Here is a 21,567-nt window from a genome sequence, read left to right as displayed (position 1 = left end):
TTCCCTTATTTGTTTTTGTCCACTTGCTTTATACGCATGCTCTTATAAGATTGCTAGATAGATCATGTTCTTTTAATTACAATGAAATGTTGAAAAATCAACGGTATACAAAAAATACCAAATTCTTTTCTCTAGAAAATCATGAACCATATGAATGAATAACACATGAGAATCTTGCGAGTTTTAGCATGGGACAATTGTCAAATTGCCCCATCTTAGGTCAATTTTGTTTTATTTGGTTTTAGTTGTACACCTTGCATTTTTATATTCCAATTTATAGGTCCTCGTGAGCTTAGCTCAGTTGGTTGGGACAATGCATAAAATATATGTAAGGTCTGGGGTTCAAACCCCGACCACTACCAAAAAAATATTCCAATTTATAGCCATATTTATTTATAATGTATTAGTTTTAATTTTAATTTAATGGGGACTAAAATATTTTGGAGGGACAAAAACATGTCATTTTTTTAGAAGAACTAAAAACAAAATCCGTTATATTTATAGGGACAAAAAAATTTAGTCCCCGTTAAATTAAAATAAAAACTCCATGCTTAAATTTTTTAGAGGGACAAAAACATGTCACTTTTTTATTCGCTATATCTATAAGGTCCAAAAATTTATTTAACCCTAATTAATATTACAAAGTTTTGAGGAAGGGATTAATATTACAAAGTTTGATACAAACTAAATTTATTTCTTTATAAATAATGTAGTAAATATATATATTTACGCATATATTTTTTTACCCCAAATTTAAACATGTCTATGTTGTCAAATTAAAAAATTATTGAGAATGAGCTGGACCAATTAGATTTTTAAACGGGGGATTAAAAAATAACGTATTCATAAGTAATTTAATTTGAGTCAAATTATAATTGAATAGGGCTATAAATTGGAATATAAATTGCAGGGTGTACATGTACTGGCAAATAAAACAAAATTGATCTAAGATGGAGCAATTTGACAATTGCCCCATGCTAAAACTCGACCTGTTGTTATTGCCCTATTTTAATTATGGGAAGCCAAGTGTTAAAGTTTTATACGTGCATTCTTATAAATGATGAAGTTCCCTTGCTAAAGCATATGTTGATGTGATTTATGAGCTAGTTTTACTCCTTAAAAATGCTCGTGGAATCAAATGTGCCAATGAATTAAACTAAAAAGGAAGATAAAAGAGCATTGTTAATATTTTGTCCTTTCCAAAGTGAGGTACATCATGGCCCACAACTTTACCTAAAATTTACCCTTTTTTGTCAATTGCTCCAATTTGGAGTTTTGTGCTTATTCTTGTGTGCACAAGTGGATTTTGTCGAAGATTTTCGAATAAAGAAAAAGAAATATTATATGCTATGGTGCTTGTATTTTAAGCTTCTACCTCAAATGAAGATAACCTAATTTATATTTGCCTCTATAGATGTATCTGAGTCCTAGTTGGACAAGAAAACGACGACCTATAATTAAGATGAAAGTGACACATACATTTTCACCATCATTGATTGTTTGGACTCCAACTTGATTTAACCCCACATCGAATATTGATGTTGTGTCATCAATTGATGGTTTTAACATAATTTTTGTCTTAGAATAGGCCAAAAGGCTCAATATCATCAACTGGATTAAAACTTACAAGCATAAAGTAATTTCTATGTTTCAATCGAAAAGCAATTTTTGGAAACCAAGTTTTAATGAAATTTCAAAATTTAAAGGATTGAAGATTGGTTGGAAAGTTATTTTGAAAATTCTTAGGTAATTCTAGAATCTGATTGGAATATTAGAGCATCTTCAATAGAGGTCATTTACTTAACAAGGGCCTCACTCTGTTAAAAACTTCTATTGGAGGAAGAAAAAATGAGTATCTATTAGTTAACAGACAACTATATAAGAACTATCTTTCATCAGCAACTAACGAGTCCCACGATCAAAAGAAGTAAAAAAAAAATATATAAGTTGGTCTCACCTTTCAAAAGAAGTAATATTGATATTAACATTATCTTTTGTATAATGAGGCAAAGTTAATGGAACCTGTTTAAATATTTTTCATTGGATTCTCTACTAGTGCATTACCATTGAAGTCATTAGATCTTTAATAAATATTTTTATTAAAAAACTATAAATAAATGATGCGTATATGTAAGATACATTTAAAGAGTCCTTATTAGTTCAGTGGTGCTCTTAATGCGACATGTTAGTGATTATAAGGTCGCACTACATTGTGTCTTTTTTTTTAAAGACTATTTGACATACATTTCTTCTACTTTTAATGTTGCTACCTCAAGTGTGTTGCAATGCTTTCATGATGTAATTTCAGTTTTCGGTCTTATGTGTACCATAACGATTTTGTCTTTAGTTAAAAGGTGCACCTCAATAAATTAAAAATAATAAATTTTAATAAACTATGAAAAATGATGACAAATGTTATTAGGACATTGTTTAAGGATACAAAAAGTAATTTTTATATAGAAAAGGATTTCAACTATTTAACTTGTATTTTCTAAGATGAAATTTCCTTTTATGAGTTCTTTAAATAATGTTTTTAGATCACTCATTAAAACGACCCCTAAACCATATAGGTTTAATCTTGATTCTCAAACTTTGCGGAACAAATCACATGTCTTTTCACATGGAATGTGGAATCAATTGCATGTCTATATGTCCCCATATACTGGAAGGCACAAAAATGAACTTGAACTCTTAGAATGAGCATGCAATACATATGCTTGATTTTGTGTTTAAAATTTTTGTAAATAAAAATTACGAAAATTTCTAATTTGAATGCTCAATTCCCTATTCCTAACTTTAATAATTAACCATACTTTATAATCTTATCAAATATTTCCTCCGTCCCGCAATATTTGACATACTTGGCCATTTCACACAGATTAAGAAAAGTGTAATGATGAAAAAAAGATAATGATATTTTTACTGAATTGCCCTTATTATTTTTTTTAAATCTTCACTTTTTTAAGTAATGATTACTTTCTTTGTTCCACTACAAACTTTTACATGGAGACCACAAAAAGTAACTATAGGGGGTAAACTTGTCAAATTAAACTTAAAAATTTGAGAAGGTCAAGTATTGTGGGACAAATTTTTTTCCCAAATAGGTCAAGTATTACGAGACGGAGGGAGTACTATAAGAGGAGTTGTAGACATTGGCAGAAATCTTTATCAAATAACAAAAGGTTGTCCCTTGCATGCTTTTTGTAGGATGAAAGCTCTTGTAAGTTGCACACCTTAAAAGAGAAAACGTAGGCCTTCTTGATTGAATTGTGTCCCCTATTCCCATATTCCAAAAATGAACATAAACCTATTTGAGTATACAATGTTTCACAATTCACACACAATAAGACACGCTCTTGTTAGCTGCTATGTGAGACTAGACTTAAACTTGGTCCAATAACATATACTCTTATGTTTCATATTAAACATCACATTTCTAATATTTATATATTTTTGTCTCGTAAAAGTAGCTCAATTCGTAGTTATCAGAAATATTATGTGTAGATGTCAGATTTTGGACCCTAGATTCTTTACTTCACCACACTTAAATGTGTGTATCTACCTGCTACACATTAGAAATATTTATATATTTTTGTCTCGTAAAAGTAGCTTAGTAGTTACCAGAGATATTATGTATGAGTCAGAACTCGAACCCTAAATTCTTTATTTAATCATATTTAAGTGTGTGTATCTACCCACTACACATTTCATCATATAAATTAGTATACTCAATTATTTTCTTAAGTAGTGTGATAATCTTAATAGTTAGTACTATAATAAATATGAAAAACGTAAAAGGCCTTATATAATGAGAACTTGACTTTTGTGTAGTTTCATCTGTGATCGCACCGCCCATGTAAGTGCTTTGGGGAGAAAGATTACATGCAATGTTCTGTCTTTTTTATCCACATAATTTGTCCTATTGCTATAATCAATTACCAAAGTTTCTACTTTTATACATTTTAATTGTTCAACTACATGTTCTGTTTTGCATTTTGGGCAACATATGGGTCCCTTTTATCACATGTGCCCCATCTTTAGTTTGGAACAAATTCTTTACTCATATTTTAGACTTATATTACATTTTATTTTACATTGTTATTTGTTCATCTCACGCGGCAAATGCAAATTGGAGAGTGTGTATGTAGTGGAGTTTACACTTGTTTAGGTTCTAACTCTAATATTGGGATGATAAACTTTGCTTTTTTTTTTTTTTCAATTTCCAAATCATCCAACTTTATATGTATATAGTTTACTAGAATTGCAAGTTGCCAATGCACGCGACACACAAGAGAGGGGAACAGTTGTGTCAATCAAACTTAATACATTAGGCTTCCCAAATGCAAGTTTGTGATATGGTTGACCTGGTGACCCGGTGAGAGAGTTAAGAAGTAAAGTAATATGAAGGTCGTGTCGTGGATATCCACTCACTCGTACTCGCATAATACTTGACACAGTTGACCTTATTACGCATGCCAATGCATAACTTTGAGCTTAAATATTTTGAATAATATATTAGAAAAAAAATATGAAAATTTGATATTTTGAAAATACTCATCGAGACGAATCTAACGACATCTTATATGATATTATTTATCTTTGTATATTAGTAGAAAAATACGGTCAAAGTAAGTTAGGTCAAAATTACACATTTTTAAATGGGTCATCTAAAGCGGGACAGAGGGAGTACTAACAATATTAACATAAAAGTAAGTTTGTGGGAAAACATTTACATATCAAGGTTTACATCTCAATATTATTTATTCATTAAAAAAATTCAAATATGTTTTATTTTGTCTTGCAAAATATGAAATTTATCAATGCAACACATCGAATGGGTTTAATTTCAATGTATGGAATTTATGAAAAATTCAAATAAAAAGAAGTTATAACAAGAAAGAGACACAAGCTCATTATTTTTATTTTTTTAGGGCAAACTGTGTAAACAACCAGGGGCGTTATTCCTCTAAATCTCATTATTTATGTCTTTGGTTTGATTGTATGAAATTTCATATAAATTCTAGATTTATTTTTTGTTGAATCTTTATTTACTGGATCATTTAATTTAGTGGCCATTATTATTTGTTTCATTCTTGAATTTATAAAATTGTTACCTTTGAACTTGAAATTAGTGGTGAATAGTGTTTTAAGAGTGTTGCTAGAGAATGCTCTTGGCTCATTTCAATAGATTATGTATAACCCCACTTTATAGTTTTATTTATTTATAATAAAATTAAATAGTTTTGTTCCCTTATAAAAGAGTATCATTACCATCTATATTTGTCTTACACCAAGTGAGTTAACAGAAATTTGATGAGGGCATTCAAATTAGTTTCAAACCCATTAAACCAGGAGAAATTGTATACCAAGGTATATTTTTGTCATTCGAAATTCGAAGTTTTTGGGAATTTCTAGTTGAAATATTGGACTACCAATTTCAAGCTTAACTTGTAAATCAAGCTGTAATGAAGTCAGTGTCTTCATCTCACATTTCCTACCCAATTTTCAAAGGAATACTCTTGACTAAAATAAACAATATCTTGCAAACGTGTGCAGAATCATTTTTTTTAGGTTATAAAAATTGAAGTAAATATACATTTTATATGGTATAAAAATTGATTGTGAACGTGTGTGTATTAAGAATCCATCAATTAGTGCAAGCTTTTGGTGAGACTCCCTCAGGCTAGGATTAATTGGTTCATGTAAACTTTTTGTTCTATATGATGTCTTAATCAGATTTATGTTGCTTATTTGATTATTGTCCATTAAGGACTTTGACTTTCATGAAAATGCCCTGTGAATTCTAATTTCAAATTCTTAAAGTAACCATAGAAAAATTGCCCACCTCAATTATATTCTATTTGACTCATGTATCAGGTCTTTTCTTTTGTCACCATGATATTGTACGAAGTTTCCATCGCTTTTTAGTAATGACTAATTTTACTCAAGGAACTTCTAGGGCACACAAGATGAGTTTGTCCCTCTCAATCAGATTTTGTTTTCATATGCATAAGTAAGAAATCGAACTTCTAACCACATACTTAAATAGTCCAAGTCTTGTACCACTTGAATCAATCCATTATTGGTCGCATATGCCAGGTCTTTTGAATTTTGGATCATGTAATATTGGAGGATTTAAACTTTTATTTACGTTTTTTTTCTTGTTTTAAGGGAATATTTTATTTACCTTTTTTATTCGAGGCGAAGAAAATTTTATTTACCTGTCTATCAAATTCTGAATTAGTTATAATATATCCATTTAAAATTTAGAAATAACATTCCCCTTCACCCAAAAACATGGGGGTGTTAATAGTTTCAACTAATGAATCTAGTTTGGGCTAATTAACATGTTGTTGAGCCTCACTTCTAGAAAATAGTTCTCTGACCCCTTCATTGCTCAAGTCTATCCCCCGGAATTCCATTTTTATCTCCAAGTAAGACGTTTAGGTGTTGTTACAAACGCATTGGTTCAGCAGATAACTCTTGAACTGTATTCATGAGATGACTCCTAAACTGTATTTGGGATATAACTTCTTAACTGTATTCAGGATTCAGGACGTAGCTTCTGATGGGCCTGTGGATATCATTGTGAACAAGAATAGTTCAAATTGATAAACATAAGCAATATTTGTATTGATAGAACATAATTAAAAACAACAACACAATTTAAAATGATAACATAATTTGAGTTTATTCATAGGTGTCAAAAGTCTGAGTAGAGTTTGTTTAAACCCATTGATCGAAGAATTGTTGCTTCAACTAAAGAGTTTTTAAACAAACTCTACTCACACATTTGACAGCTACAATTAAAACGGATCCAAGTAGTGTATTTGTGTAATGTTGTTGAATGATTTTCTGTATATAATAAGTATTTTTGCTTAGGTTTGTCAAATTAAAGGTTGTTTTTCACAACGATATTCATAGACATATTGGAAGCTACGACCCGAATGCAGTTAATGAGTTATCTCCTAAATATAGTGAATGAGTTATCTCCAAAACCAATCAATTCGTTACTCTTGAATGCCTTATTTAGGTGTAAATAAGGAATTTCGAGAGGCTGTGAACAATGCGCTGGGGGGGGGTACCATTTATATTTTTGGTACAAAGTGAGCCATTTCTTTTATCAATACTTAAATGAGTTTTCTTCCTCGCAAAAAGTTTATCCTACACTCCATCAATTATACCCTCAACCATATATTTTATTTGACATATCCATTTTGCCCTCGTATATAAATTTAAATCCTTCACTTTTTTCATCAGATTTTTTTCCAAAGGTTTTCAGCAGACAAAGAGAACGAGAGTAATTGTTGCAAAATACACACCGGATTTTTTTTTTGTCTTGAAGTGAGAAACTCTATGATTATTACTATAAACCGGTGACACCAAATTTCACGCACAATGACATTCTTTCTTCTAGACTGATCCACCATCATCCATTGGCGCTCTAGCGCAAACTATTTTTTGTTTTCTCTTCCAAGATTTCACCCTTCTCTTTAATTTATCTTACCAACATCGAACCTAATGCAATCATATCTTCTTGAGAGTGGAGATTGGAATATTTAGGTGGCAAACACTAAAAAGAAGATGGAGAAGAAGAATACAGCTGAAGATGAGAGATTAGTTATTCAACTCCTGGATCACGCATCTCGGGTGACAAAAGGGAAATGTCTCTCAAAGCTTCTTGAGAACGAAGTCCAACAAGATGAAGAGTTATGGAGCCAAGATGTTCTTAAAGAGGAAAAACGAAGACGATTGGCTAAGAAGGATAAAAAGAAGAATTTTTTTATCGTTTTGGTCATCATTCGTTGGTCGGTAATTGGTTGTGGTACGCGACAATTGTCGATTAATAATTGTGGGGGTACACATCGGTCACCAGTTGATAATTGGCAGTGGCACACAATGTTTCCCAGTTTATAACTGGTTATGAAACACAGTGGTTGGTATAAAGATTAATTCAAAGTGAGAGAAGAGTTGAGGGAAGGATATGGTGCAGCAAGATCTAGCTGTAAACTCACTTACCCATAGTGGGAGAGCTATCAAACTCTCCCACCCTAGAATGGGCATAAATGTACTACATGCTAATAATATTGAATCATTATCGAAAAACCTAATATAGCGTCCAAGATGATTTCTTCGATGGACCACCTTCTTAAGTGATCCACCGTGGATCAATACTTAAAATCATCAGAAATTATAACGACGATCAATGATACTATTTAGAAATAAAATAAAAAAAACTCATGACATTTTTCATATATTCACGGCTAAAACGATGACTTGGTTGATGTCGTTTCAATACGAACTACATAATTATTTTTCGTTGTTTTGATTAAAATTGTTTCAATTAATTTATTATTTTAATCATAAAAATGAGGAGAACCATGTACCAAAAAAGAAAAAGAAATTAGGAGAACCATTAACATTTAAAACCAAAAGACGACATCCATGGTGGATCACTTATAAAGGTGAGTCCATATTAGACATTATTCTCTTCCAATTGTCAGGCACTTGATAAGTTGTAGTTTATGTCGTTTTTAGCATTCAAAACCTATAAAGTTTTGTTAGTTTTGATCCTAGTTTAGAGCTCTTTTACTACACATACTTTGGTTTTCATTTTCAGGACAAATAACGAAAAATGAGAGCATTTGGCTGAGGTAGGAGCAAAGAAATTGAAGAAAAGCAAGAAAAATGAATAGCTTGAAAAACGCATGGTCCGTGATGACCCATGTGCAATATTTTGATCATAACTTAAGTTGTAGATGTCCAAATGGAGTTAAATGAAAAGCAAATGAAAACTAATATCCATATCTACAACTTTCATGAAGACACCTAGACACCTAAATTTGAAACAGAAAGGGGTGGAAAAGTTGGTGGAAAAAAATGCACGGTCTGGCTTTGAAAACACACAGACCGAGCGTTTCTCCCTGGAAGCAGACCGTGCGTTTTCCCTACAGGCCCTGCATTTTTAACACTTGGAAGCTGAAAAGTGCATGGACTGATTTTACTGCCAGTTAGAGAAGTTATGAAACTCTTTGGTTTACCCATTTTAAAGCTTGTAAATCCGAGTTTAATGTCTTGTCTTGAGGTTTTAGGCTATAAAGAGGTCCTCCATCAGACTTGTAATCATCTTGGAATGCTTGTAACTTGACTCTAGAGAAATCAAAAGTTTTACATTTGTTCTAAGTTCATTTGCTTTAATATTTCTGCACTTTTACATTCTTGCTCTTTACTTTCTTGTTATTTATATTTCTACAAATTTATATTCCAGCAATGGCTTAAATATGTAAAGGTCCCTGTAAGTTCGCGTGTTTTTAGTTTTCGTTCCTGTATCCTTTTTTATTTTTTTCTTTCTAAAACAAACCCTGTAAGTTGTTAAACTTTTGGTTTTAGTCCCTAACGTTAACTTCTGTTACAAAAACGCTTAGCTGGCAAACGGAGTAACATGTGGCAGTCGTTGACATAGCAAAACACGCTTACGTGTACTGACAGATGATAAGTGACTAGATTTGAGGGACCAAAACTAAAAATGCAAAATTACAGAGGGATGGACTTCAAAAAACGTAAACATCAACATTTAAAAATTAAAAACTAGATCTCTTCATCTCTATGTACAAATATATATCCAAATTTTTAAAATTTTAAATATTTTCCAGTTTTTTTATTTCGCAAAAAAATCTAAACATTTTATTTATTTTGAAAATTAAATTCCAGTATTTTTAAATACCTTCTAAATTTCGAAAAAAAATCTGAACTTTTTTCTAATTTTTTAAATTTCGAAAAAAAATCTAAATGTCTTTTCTGCTTTTTTCTTTTATTTTTCGAAAAAAATAATCTGATTTTTTGTTATTTTTAAAATTTAAAAAAATCAATCTTTTATTTTTTTAAAAAAATAATCTGATTTTTTGTTATTTTTAAAAGATTTTCAGTTTTTAATGTTTTTTTATTATTAAAATAATTTAATGATGTGGTATGTATATACACACATATTATGCGAAATTTTTTTTTTTCTAGATTTTTGCTTTCGTTCTTATTAATTTAAAATTTTTTTAGTTTTTTTTCATTATTTTCAATTTTTATTAATTTTCCCTCTTTTTTTTAATTTTTTCAAAAAAAAAAATGGAAAAAAAAGAAAATGAGTTAAAAAAATAAAAAATAGGCTTAATAGCACTTTTAGCCCCCTATGTTTGCAAAAGTTGCGGTTTTGGCCCCTCACATAAGTGATGTGGGTGCCATGTCAGCGTGGACCAGGTCAAAAATGACCATGGGGGCCAAAACTGCAACGAAAACGAAACATAAGGGACGGTTTTGTAGTTTTCAAAGATAGGGGGCCTTAATCGCAATTTTTGCAAACATAGGGGGCCAAAAGTGCTATTAAGCCTAATCTAAATTCAAATGTGAAAGTTAACATAGTAGTTTCGTTAATTCAGTGGAAGCAAGGATTTTTTTTCCCTTCATTATAATAAATGTATGTTAGAAAATACTATATGCAAATGATGTTACACCTACCTGCAATATTGAGTTATAGTTTTCCATAAAAGTAACTGTCTTGACCCTTGTTAATCTTTGTCTTTATTGTTTTGACAATTTACTCTTCATAATTATAATTGAAGAGATACTTATATTAACAAAACTTTTGCTAGTGAAAAAATTGGCTTAAGTATCATTCAAACAATTCAATCAGATATCAGAAGAGATACATAAAATAAATTGTTTTGATGACTTTCAATTTCTGTGAAGGTATCCAAGAGAAATACCAGATGCATATGAAAGGTACTCTTAGTTGCTATTGAAGGCGAACAAAGGTTGTTCATCAGAAGTGACGAACTTGATGCAGCTTGGGCACTATTCACTCCATTGCTAAAAGAAATTGAAAACAAGAAGATTGCTCCAGAGCTTTATCCTTATGGTAGCAGAGGACCAGTTGGAGCACGCTACCTTGCTGCAAGGCACGTTGTAAGATGGGAAGATCTTGGGGCTGGAGAAGAAGAAGAAGAAATAGAGAGATGAAGAAGCTTTAGGGCCTGTTTGAAATAGTTTTTGTTTTCGGTTTTTGAAATATACAAGTCATCTTTTCACAATAGTTATCATTTTACATGTTTTAGTTTTTTAGTCCCAAAACTAAAAAATTCAAAATAGTTACCAAAACTGTAATTTTAAAAATAGTTTAGCAAACAAGTTTTAAATTTTCAAGTTTTTAAAAACTAAAAAAGAGTTTTTGGAAAGTGTTTCAAACAAGCTCTTAGTTTTTAAATTTTGATGTTTACGTTTTTTCAATTTCATCCCTCTGTAATTTTGCGTTTTTGATTTTGGTCCCTCAAATCTAGTCACTTATCATCTGTCGGTACATGTAAGCGTGTTTTGCCATGTCAGCGATTGCCACGTGTTACTCCGTTTGTCAGCTAAGTGTTTTTGTAACAGAAGTTAACGTTAGGGACTAAAACCAAAAGTTTAACAACTTACATGGTTTGTTTTAGAAAGAAAAAAAAAATATAGGGACGAAAACCAAAAACACGCGAACTTACAAGGACCTTTTACATATTTAAGCCTCCAACAATTTATATTCAATCATTTACAATTATGCAATTTACTTCTATGTCTTTCTTTTCACTTCTATGTCTTTTTATTTCAATCTTTGGTCTACAATGACCATGAGTGAGTAGACCTTCTAGTCTTAGGATTGTTGGAATTTCTATATCTTTTTATTTCAATCTTTGGTTTACAATGATCATGAGTGAGTAGACCTTCTAGTCTTGGGATTGTTGAAATAGTCTAATGACTGAATCCTATTCAAACCAAGTCTAGATATCTATTTTATTTAAATTCTATTTTCTAATCTAATCTCATCGTTTTAAACTTAGTAACAAGTATTAAACGAAGTACCAAACGGAGAAGTTTAATAGTTGTTACTTCATCATCTCAAATATCAAACGAAGAAGTTTGATATTGGAACAAGTGAGATTAGACAAGACAACACAAAACTTGATGGGAACACCCAAGATGAATAGTTTTGTGAAGTCTTGAGGCAAAAAGATTCGCGCTTATAGGGTCTCAATAACAACCGACCAGGCTTAGTTGTTATTGAGATGCATTAATATATTTCGATCAGAAAACATGAATTACCTAAGATAATCTTACTTTTAGAAAAGAATTTAACATATAAGATAGAGAAATAGATTTGGCATGTTTATGATTCGGCATTATGATAAAACCAATGACCCCATTATGCTTTTTTTAATCTGAGTTTTAACCAAGCAATTATAAACTCAACCAACTTAATCTTTTCCGCTAATCAGAATTAAAAACAAGATTATTATTCATATAAACCCTCTGAGGAACGACAATCTTTTTACTACTTGATAGAACCGTATACTTGCGGATTCGTATCAACACTGTATACCCGAATGCAGAGGTAGCGATATGGAGCATCTTAGCCATCGACAAAAGTGAGATAATGCAGACAATATTCGTCGTGTCCCTATCCGACTTCATGAGTTTTACTACGTCATCCTTGCAACATTGGCAATCGAAGCACGAAATGCTGGGATCGTTATTCCAAGCATCACAATCAGGGTTGGTATAAGTAACATTTTCGGGCTTCGTCCAAGTTGTTGAATTCAGATAAGTAAAACCGCAGTCGCTTGAAGGCTTGCAACAACTATTCTGCAAAAAAACATCGGAAAAAAAATTGGAAATCCATAAGGCTTTGAATATTTACATTGATTAAGATAAAAGTCCGATATACTTCATTAAGAAGATAAAAGTCAGATATACTTCAAAATGAATATGGTCACTCTCAGTTTTACTGCAAAGATGGAGCAGACATAATAAATTATAAGAATATGATCAAATACTAGACCATAAGAGGCATTAGTAGTTTTTTTTTTTTAGGGAGCAGGCATTAGTAGTTTTAAGAATGTGGTCAAATACTAGAATAAATTTTTTGAAATAAGGAATGACATTATTAGTTTTAAGATTGAATCCCAATATATACTAGGTAAAAGTTTTCCCCTAAAAAAATGTAAATGCGGAACCTCGGCCTAGGGGGATGAAGTTTAAGTCATTATCGTTAAATTGAATATATTTCTCTTCTCTAATTTTTTTTTTTTTTTTTTAAATAATACTCGTATTTCTCTTCCCATGAGAGACACACAATTTTTACAAGGTTATACCATGTGATATTGTAATAGAAGAGAACCAAAATTCACATACCAGCAAACAAAATGCAATATGTAATGTGCCATGATTTCTATGTACAAGTTGATCATAAAAAAAAAAAAAAAAAACTCAAACGAGGAAAGAACACAAGGAAAATAGTAATTAACATAAGTTGTAAATATATTATCTAAAGTATCTATAGTTTTACCTATCTATACTTTGAAAAATATGAAAAGCAAAGCAAAAAATTTCAACCCTAAAGATGAATCACATGCAAGCTCAAATTTTGATGACAACCCATAAAAGCAATCAACAACGAGAACATAAATTTAATAAAGAAAAATTCTAACCTGAATAGGTGAGAAGTGATCAGCGTAGGATTTACGAAAATCATTACGATTTTCAGATGCGCAAAATTGTTTAGGTTGCAAACAACTCTTAATCCTATTCCAACTGTAGTTATTGTTAACCTTTTCCTGCATCCAAGCATCGCCTTTGTAACGATCAACAAGATTGAAGATGTTGATGTAGAATAGAAAAAAGAATGCCAAGAATAGGATAAGGAGATAGAACCCTAGAATTTTGAACGATCGAAAACAAGCACCTATGAAACCCATTAGAGAAACCACAAAGAGGAAAATGCCGAAGAGAATAACGTGTTTTTCATACGAAGCATCGCATGCTGTTTTGACTTCTTCTGTTCTCCATGCTTGTAAACCCAAATTCAATACTGGAATGGAAACCATTAGAGCTAATAAGCTAAGGACTCCAGTCAAGATATTGTTAAATTCACTATCTTCATATTGTTTTTTTTGTTTATAATCTATTTCCTTGATACCATTGTTGGCTAGTTTGAATGCTGGTGAAATGTAACTTAGGAGACGAAAGATTGATGTGAAGAAAGAAGAAAATTGTGGAGTTTTTTCATCCATGTTTTTGTTGTTTGTTTTGTAGGATAGGTAATTCCAATTTTGAAAGAAAGCACCTATGATACCAATTGGTATATGTTAAGATTGAAGGAAAAATGCAATTATAGCTAAACATGAGATCACGAGAGCCAAACAAGTTTGAAGGTTTCACCGTTTAGAAATTCCAATTTTTTAGGAAACTCTATTATTATGGACTGATATTTGGAAGTTTGTTGAGAATTTGATGGAAGTGAAATGAAAGAGTCAAATCCCTCACTCGCTGCCACCTATTCACTATCTCCAACTGATGCACTGCACGGTCAACTAATTAAAATCATTCAACTAGTCAAAAATCGTCGATAAAAAGCCGCCACCGACACGAGGGCAGCTACCTTATTGGATATATATGAATAAAATAAACGGGTATTTCAACTACCCGTTATCTTAATGAATACGAATATGGATTTGATGATATCCGTATTCGAGGATATCCATACAACTATTAAACAAGTTATACTGTATGTTGGCCTAGTGGTATTGACTTGAGATCTGAGAGTGTGCTCCTCCTGAGGTCTCAGGTTCGATACTCTCTGGTGTCAATTTAGGTGGGCCGGCTAGTTTAGCTTCTTCAAGAAAAAAAAAGTTATACTGTATAAATAACTTTTGTACCCTTTCAACTTCAATAAAAAAAACCTAATACTATACAAATATTATTACGCGAGGCTTAATTCAATTCTAAAACAAACAAATATGTTACCCGTTATTTTAAAGAGTGAAAATTACAAGTGAATTATTAGAAAATATTTGATTTTCTCTCTGTTTTACACTCTTGACACACTCTAAATTCTTTGTTTATATGGTAAATATGTTTTTCGAATATGTGTATTTTTTTTAGTTTCTCGCGGTGATGATTCAAATCATGGTAATAATGAGAGATATACGTTGATTCAAATCAGGAATTCAAATCATGGTAAAAATGTCCTGAAAGATATTTCAAGTCTGTTGATAAAAATATAGTTACAAAATCATTTCAATAACACTTGGAAAATGAGAAAACTCGAAGGAGACAAGGGTTTCATGTTGAGAGTGTTTTGGGTTGGAAAACACATTTAAACATATTGAGTAATTATGACTTATTAGGGGAATGATTCAAACTTTTGCTATTGAATTCTACAGTGAAAATCATATATTGAGTAAATAAATGAGAAGTTAGTGATGATCCTGGACAATTGAGGCTAACTTCTTGGATTTGTTTGTATCTATTTGTAAAGACCTGTGGTTCATAGTGGACCGGAGAGGTGTTTTCTCTCGCAACGTAAGCATTTTTTTGAGGTGAACTCTGTGAACAAAATAACGGTTTTATTCCCATAATCTCTTATTTTTGTTTTTAGTTTGATTGTTTGAAATTTCTTCTGCATATAAATTATTAATTTATTCTTTGGTTGAATCATTATATTCTGGATCATTTAGTTTGGTTGTCATTGTTATTTGTTCTACTTTTCTTATAAAATCTAACCATTTTTACATTGTTACTTTTGAGTTGATGATAAATTAGTGGTTGATAGTGTTTTATTACTCAAATGGTGAAGAGTGTTATGCAGTGTCTAACCCCACTTTTATCTTTTTTTTCCACAATATACTGTTTTATTTATTTTTAATTGTTAAGCGAGAAGTTGTGATCGGAATTCGAACTTCAACTACTTCAATTGAGTGTAAATTTCCAATCTTTTTCTTCAATTGATATGGAACTTTTTCTTTTATTTATTTATTATGTTATTTTAAACAAACTCCACTGACACAATTGACACCGACAATTTGAACGAGTTTAAATTGTGTTATCAATTTGTGTAATGTTTGTCAATTTATGTAATGTTTGTCAATTTGAAGTTTTATTGTTGTTGTTGAATTATGTTTTATTTTTAATAATTTATTTTGCTTATGTTTGTCAAATTAAAGGTTGTTGTTCACAATGCTATTCACAGACCTATTGGAAGCTACGTACATCTCGAATGTAGTTCATGAGTTATCTCCCAAATATAGTGCAAGAGTTATCTCCTAAATCAATCCGTTTGTAATTCATGAACTCCTTATTTAGGAATTTCGAGAGACTGGAAGAGCAATTTTCTCACTTATAGTGTATTGAGGCCCATTTCTTTTTTTTTTTTTTTTTTTTACAAGTGAACCATTTATATTCATGGTACAAAGTGACCAATTTCTTTTATCAATACTAAAAATAAGTTTTTTCCTTCACAAAAATTTTACCCTGTCCTCCAGCAATTACACCCTCAACCATATATGTTCTTAGTTCAACAGTACCAGTATTTTGCTGATTCAATTGCAAAAATCACCACACAATTATTTTGATTTAATTAATTAATTGATCTCCCAAGCAATGTATCATCCGAAATCGCTTACCCCTCCGTATTTCACTTTTGAGATTAATACCACTCTGTTTGATTTTTTTACGGTGATATGAAGAACTTGATTGGCGAAGCTTCTTATGGGATATGTCAAGAGAACTTTAGCACTACCATCACAAGTTTGTTTTTGTGGGCTGTGCTTATCTTTTGTTTAAAGAAGCGATAAATTCCATAGGTACAGAGCTTGCAAAAGAAATTGAAATGAAAGAAAACAGCGTGAGTTAACTCACACTGGGTTTTCAATGTATTTTTTTTTTTGCGTGACTTAGGTCACGTAGCATGAGTTAACTCACGCAAATTTAACACTAGCGTGAGTTAATTCATGTTAAGTGAGTTAACATGCGTAGGGGTATTTTGGACATTTACTTTGAGAATGAGCAAATCCATTTGGGTAAAGAGCATGATTCTATTTTTTTTTATGGAAAGCGATCCATTTCTTTTATCATACAAAGTGACCCTAATATATCTTCTAAGGCGGGTTCTTTAGTGGACCACCTTCATAAATGGTCCTCCGTGGATCAATACTTAAAATTATCAGAATTATAACGACGATCGACGATACTATTCAGAAATAAAACCTCATGACATTTCTCATATTCACAACTAAAACGATGAGTTGATTGATGTCAGTTCAATAAGAGCTAAATAATTATTTTTCGTTGTTTTAATTACACTTGTGTCAATTTAAGTCATTATTTAAATCATAAAAATGAAAAGGATCATTAACATCTACTACCAAGAGATGAACTCCATAGTGGATCACTTATAAAGGCGGTTTCGTATTTGAAGTCTCCTCTTCCAAAATGTATTCACGAATGCAGAGGTAGTGATAACGGTCACCATGGTCAACAACGAAAGTGTGAAAGAGCATAATGATTGTGCCTTGTTCCAATCAGTCTTGATGACTTGCAGTAAGTCATCCTTGCAAGATTGACAATTGAAGCAAGAAATTTTTGGATCGTTATTCCAAGAACCACAATCAGGGTTGGGAGAAGTCACATTTTCGGTGTTTGTCCAGGTTGTAGAGTTTTGATAAGTAAAACCACATTCGCTTGAAGGCTTGCAACATCTATGCTACAAAAAGCATTGTAAAAATTGGAAATCCATTAGGCGTCTAAAATTTACAAAACATAAGAAGATAAAAGTGAGATAATACTTAAAAAATGAATATGGTCACTCTCAGTTTTAGTGCAACTTGGAAGCATGCAATTTTTTATTTTAAGAATATGGTCAAATACTAGACCATAGGAGGCATCAGTAGTTTTAACGATGTGGGGTTTTTTAGGAGACATCCACTAGTTTTTATGGGGTTTTTATAAAAGACTCATTTATAAAAACTAGTGGGTGTCTTCTAGAAACTCCTATAAGCATTTGCTAAAAGACACCCACTAGTTTTTATGAAGGTGTTTTTCTAAAAAGTGGATAAATACACCTTAAGGTGTGAGTTGCTAAAAGACTCATTCATAAAAATTAGTGAGTACCTTCTAGCAAATTCACCCGCGCGTGGGCACACACATACATACTAGGTTAAAGTTTACCCGCCAAGAAATGTAAATCCGGAACCTCAGTCTTGGGGGATGAATTTTAAGTCATTGAATAACTTAAGTTGAACATGGTTCTATCGTTAAAATCTCACCTTACCTTGTCTTGTGAAATTTGTATATATTTATCTTCTCATGAGTATTAAATAAAAAGAAAAAATGTTTATACATACTTTATTTTTTATATACTCATTCAACACCTCATTTTCTCTCTACCTCTCTTTTCCTATCACATTAACAACCTATCCCATCTATAATTTTACTCACCATGTTTCTTTCTGTCTCTAGTGGTAGAATGGTTTTGGGTATTCAAGAATTATTTTCCTTAAATAAATGATAATATCAAACTTCATTAATGGTTCCTATTTACTAATAGAGAGAGAGAGAGAGAGAGACAATTTTTACATGGTTATACCATGTGATATTGTGAAATAGAAGAGAACCAAAATTCACATACGAGCAAACATAATGCAATATGAAAAGTGCCATAATTTCTATGTACAAGTTGATACTAAAAGTTCTAACCTGAATAGGTGAAAAGTGCTCAGTGTAGAATTTACGAAAAAAATCATGACGAAATTCGGAATGGAAATCAGCGCAAAATTGTTGAGGTTGCAAACAACTCTTAATCGTATTCCAATTGTTGTTATCGTTAACTTTTTCCTTCAACCAAGCTTCACTGCCTTTGAAACCAACAACAGTATTGAAGATGTTGATGGAGAATATAAGAAAGTATGCCAAGAATAGTATAAGGAGATAGAACCCTAGAATTTTGAACGACTGACGACAAGCACCTATGAAACCCAACAAAGAACCCACAAAGAGCAAAATGCCGAGAAGAATAATTTGTTTTTCAAACATAATCTCGCATTGTGTGTGTGCTTGTTTGGTATTCCATATCCATAAACCAAAAGCCAACAATGAAATAGATACAATTAGAGTCACAAAGTTCAGGATTATAATCAAGATGTTGCAGAATTGACCCATCATGTATATATGTCTTAGGTTAATATCCATGTCCATAATTCCTGTGTTGTTTTGTTTCATTCTTGATAATGGTGAAATAAACTCTTGAAGCGAAAGAATGTAAAGAAAAAGAAAACTGAAGAGTTTTTATAACCATGTTTTTGTTGTTGATTTGTTTTCTAGGACAGGTAAGACAGAAGGAAAATGCTAATTATAGCGAAATATGAGATCACGGGAACCTCTCGAATGAGGTGGCACCACAAATCACACTCTGTTTTATGTAAAACTTAGCAAGCTCCACAACATACTAAACCGTGTCTTCTCGTGATATCTATACTATTTCTTATTGTTTGGTTTCTTGTTCATTTGTTGATGGTAGAGTTTGTCGACGGATTAAAGCCACTTTGCACCGTCGACAAATTAAAATCATTCGATCAGACACATCAACCAATGTGCTATAAATGGAGAAAATAAAATAAAATCTTTTCTAATAAGTGGAGTACTATTTTTGTTAAAATTTATGCCACAATTGTTATTTATTTAGTAAATAAGTGGTGGATAGTCAGATGGTGAAAAGTGTTACTGCGTCTAACCCCACTTTTACCAAAATTTTTCACCCTGTACTATTTTATTTATTTTTAATTGTTAAGCGAGAAATTTTGACCGAGGTTAGAAATTCAACTCCTTCAATCAAGTGTAAATTTCCAATGACAATTTTCATTCCGTCTATCGACAAAAAAAAAAAGAGTGTCATTTCCATATATATTTGTCTAACACCAAGTGAGTTAACAGAAATAAGATGAGGCCATTCAAATTAGTTTCAAACCCATTAAACCAGGAGAAATTGTATAGCAAGGTATACTTGTATGATTCGAAATTCGAAGTATTTGGAAAATTTCTAGTTGAAATATTGGACTACCAATTTCAAGCTTAACTTGTAAATCAAGCTGTAATGAAGTCAATGTCTTCATCTCACATTTCCTACTCAATTTTCAAATGAATACTCTTGACTAAAATAAACAATATCTTGCAAACGTGTGTATTAAGAAGCCATCAATTAGTGCAAGCTTTTGCTGAGACTCCTCAGGCTAGGATTAATTGGTTCATGTAAGCTTTTTGTTCTATATGTCTTAATCAGGAGGGAAACACTCTTTAAGCACGTTAAATGGTAAGTTTTTAATGAAAAGTTGTGTAATGAATGCATTGAAAATTGAAATAGTTAACTTTTTTAAAAAATAATTACTAAATTTGGGATGCTTAAAGAGTGCCCGAGGGCATTCGTTAACAAGACCTAATCAGAATTATGTTTGTTTATTTGATTATTGTCCATTAAGGACTTTGACTTTCGTGAAAATGCCCTGTGAATTCTAATTTCAATTTCTTAAAGTGACAGTGGAAAAATTGCCAACCTCAATTATATTCTATTTGACTCAAGTTGCAGGTCATTTAAACTTTGGCTCAGATTAAGGTGAGAGTTTGATAGGTCTTCCACCATATATGAGTTGAAATATTTTTTTAACAGTTGAATTGTGAAACTCTATAGTTATTATCATACACATGACGACATCAAATATTTTATGCTATACATAAGGTTTTAAACATTAAATTCTCAAAATTATTGCATCAAAACATTGTGAAAAATAATCCAGACGTGGTTTTGAGGTACAACCGTACAAAGTCAGAGATAACGATGGCATCAACCTGAATCTTGGTCATGCAGTTTTTTGTTTTTCGAAAAGGCTAAAGGGAAATTTATTACTAAATTTCCAAGAATCTCGTTTCAGTAAGTTTATTATCTCATGCTGGTAGGTCAATTGGCATAGCAATGTTGGTGAATCCTAGAAGGTGCCTATTGAGCTTTTCCATTCTCTCTCAAAATGGTAAAAAACTAAAAATATTAAAAGAAATTTATCTTTGAGTTTTTCCTCCCTTTTGAAGTAACAATGGTTTAGTTATAGGAATAATACCGGATGAAAAAGCTATCTTATATTGCATGGCATGATAATTCCAAGTTAGAAAAAACTATAGACTGATTGGATAATACCGGTTAAATATTAATTTTTTTTTAAAAAAAAAATATGTTTTTAGTTCTTAAAAAATGTGTCTTTTTAAGTTTAGTCTTGGAATAATTTTAATAGCTTTTATAGTCCATTAAAAAAAATATTGCACGTAGTTTTAGTCCTTGCTAAAATTAAATTTGTTTAATCATCTTTAAACTTTAAATTTTGAACAATTTTTTGAAACGTTTAGAACATTATAAGAGTTCACTCACTCAAATTTAATTTTTTTTAGCATGAGATGAATTAAATATAAATTTTTTAAACCTCAAAAGTTGAAAATAAAAGTAACAAAAATGTGGACATAGAAATTAAATCTTAAGCTTATTTTTGCGGAGAAACATTTATAGTGTTCTTACACATGTATTTTAAAAAGTGTTCAACTCTTAAAAATTTAAGGATAATCAAATGAAATTGGTTTTGATAGGAACTAAAACTGCATGCAAATTTTTTTGTAAGGATTAAAAAAATTATTGAAATTAAGTAAAAGCTAAATTTAGAAGGTGTCTATTTTATAGAG

At 31.2% G+C, this 21,567-nt stretch overlaps 2 protein-coding genes across 2 annotated transcripts; both read right to left on the bottom strand.

Moving 5' to 3' along the window:
• Positions 1-12,197: 12,197 nt before the first annotated feature.
• On the bottom strand, positions 12,198-14,163 carry LOC146925370 (tetraspanin-8-like). Its single transcript, XM_085710304.1, has 2 exons — positions 13,506-14,163; positions 12,198-12,660 (listed from the first exon to the last, which is right to left on the bottom strand). Exons 1-2 carry the CDS (start codon positions 14,085-14,087, stop codon positions 12,286-12,288), a joined length of 957 nt encoding a protein of 318 aa, XP_085566430.1. The 5' UTR covers positions 14,088-14,163; the 3' UTR covers positions 12,198-12,285.
• Positions 14,164-17,079: 2,916 nt separating this feature from the next.
• Positions 17,080-19,082, bottom strand: LOC146925369 (tetraspanin-8-like). Its single transcript, XM_085710303.1, has 2 exons — positions 18,550-19,082; positions 17,080-17,557 (listed from the first exon to the last, which is right to left on the bottom strand). Exons 1-2 carry the CDS (start codon positions 19,069-19,071, stop codon positions 17,243-17,245), a joined length of 837 nt encoding a protein of 278 aa, XP_085566429.1. The 5' UTR covers positions 19,072-19,082; the 3' UTR covers positions 17,080-17,242.
• Between the last annotated feature and the right edge of the window lie 2,485 nt (positions 19,083-21,567).

Source organism: Medicago sativa, chromosome 5 (genome assembly GCF_051527215.1).
Source record: "Medicago sativa cultivar Bolivia chromosome 5, Bolivia_mono, whole genome shotgun sequence".
NCBI lineage: Eukaryota > Viridiplantae > Streptophyta > Magnoliopsida > Fabales > Fabaceae > Medicago > Medicago sativa.
The sequence above is the reverse complement of the archived record's forward strand: the minus strand, read 5'-3'. Positions and strand labels throughout refer to the sequence as shown.

Coding starts and splice junctions, on each gene's coding strand:
- LOC146925370 (XM_085710304.1), bottom strand. CDS start 14,087: ATGGATGAAAAAACTCCACAATTTTCTTCTTTCTTCACATCAATCTTT. Junction 12,661..13,505: donor ATCACTTCTCACCTATTCAG/GTTAGAATTTTT, acceptor GTTTTTTTGCAG/AATAGTTGTTGCAAGCCTTC.
- LOC146925369 (XM_085710303.1), bottom strand. CDS start 19,071: ATGAAACAAAACAACACAGGAATTATGGACATGGATATTAACCTAAGA. Junction 17,558..18,549: donor AGCACTTTTCACCTATTCAG/GTTAGAACTTTT, acceptor TGCTTTTTGTAG/CATAGATGTTGCAAGCCTTC.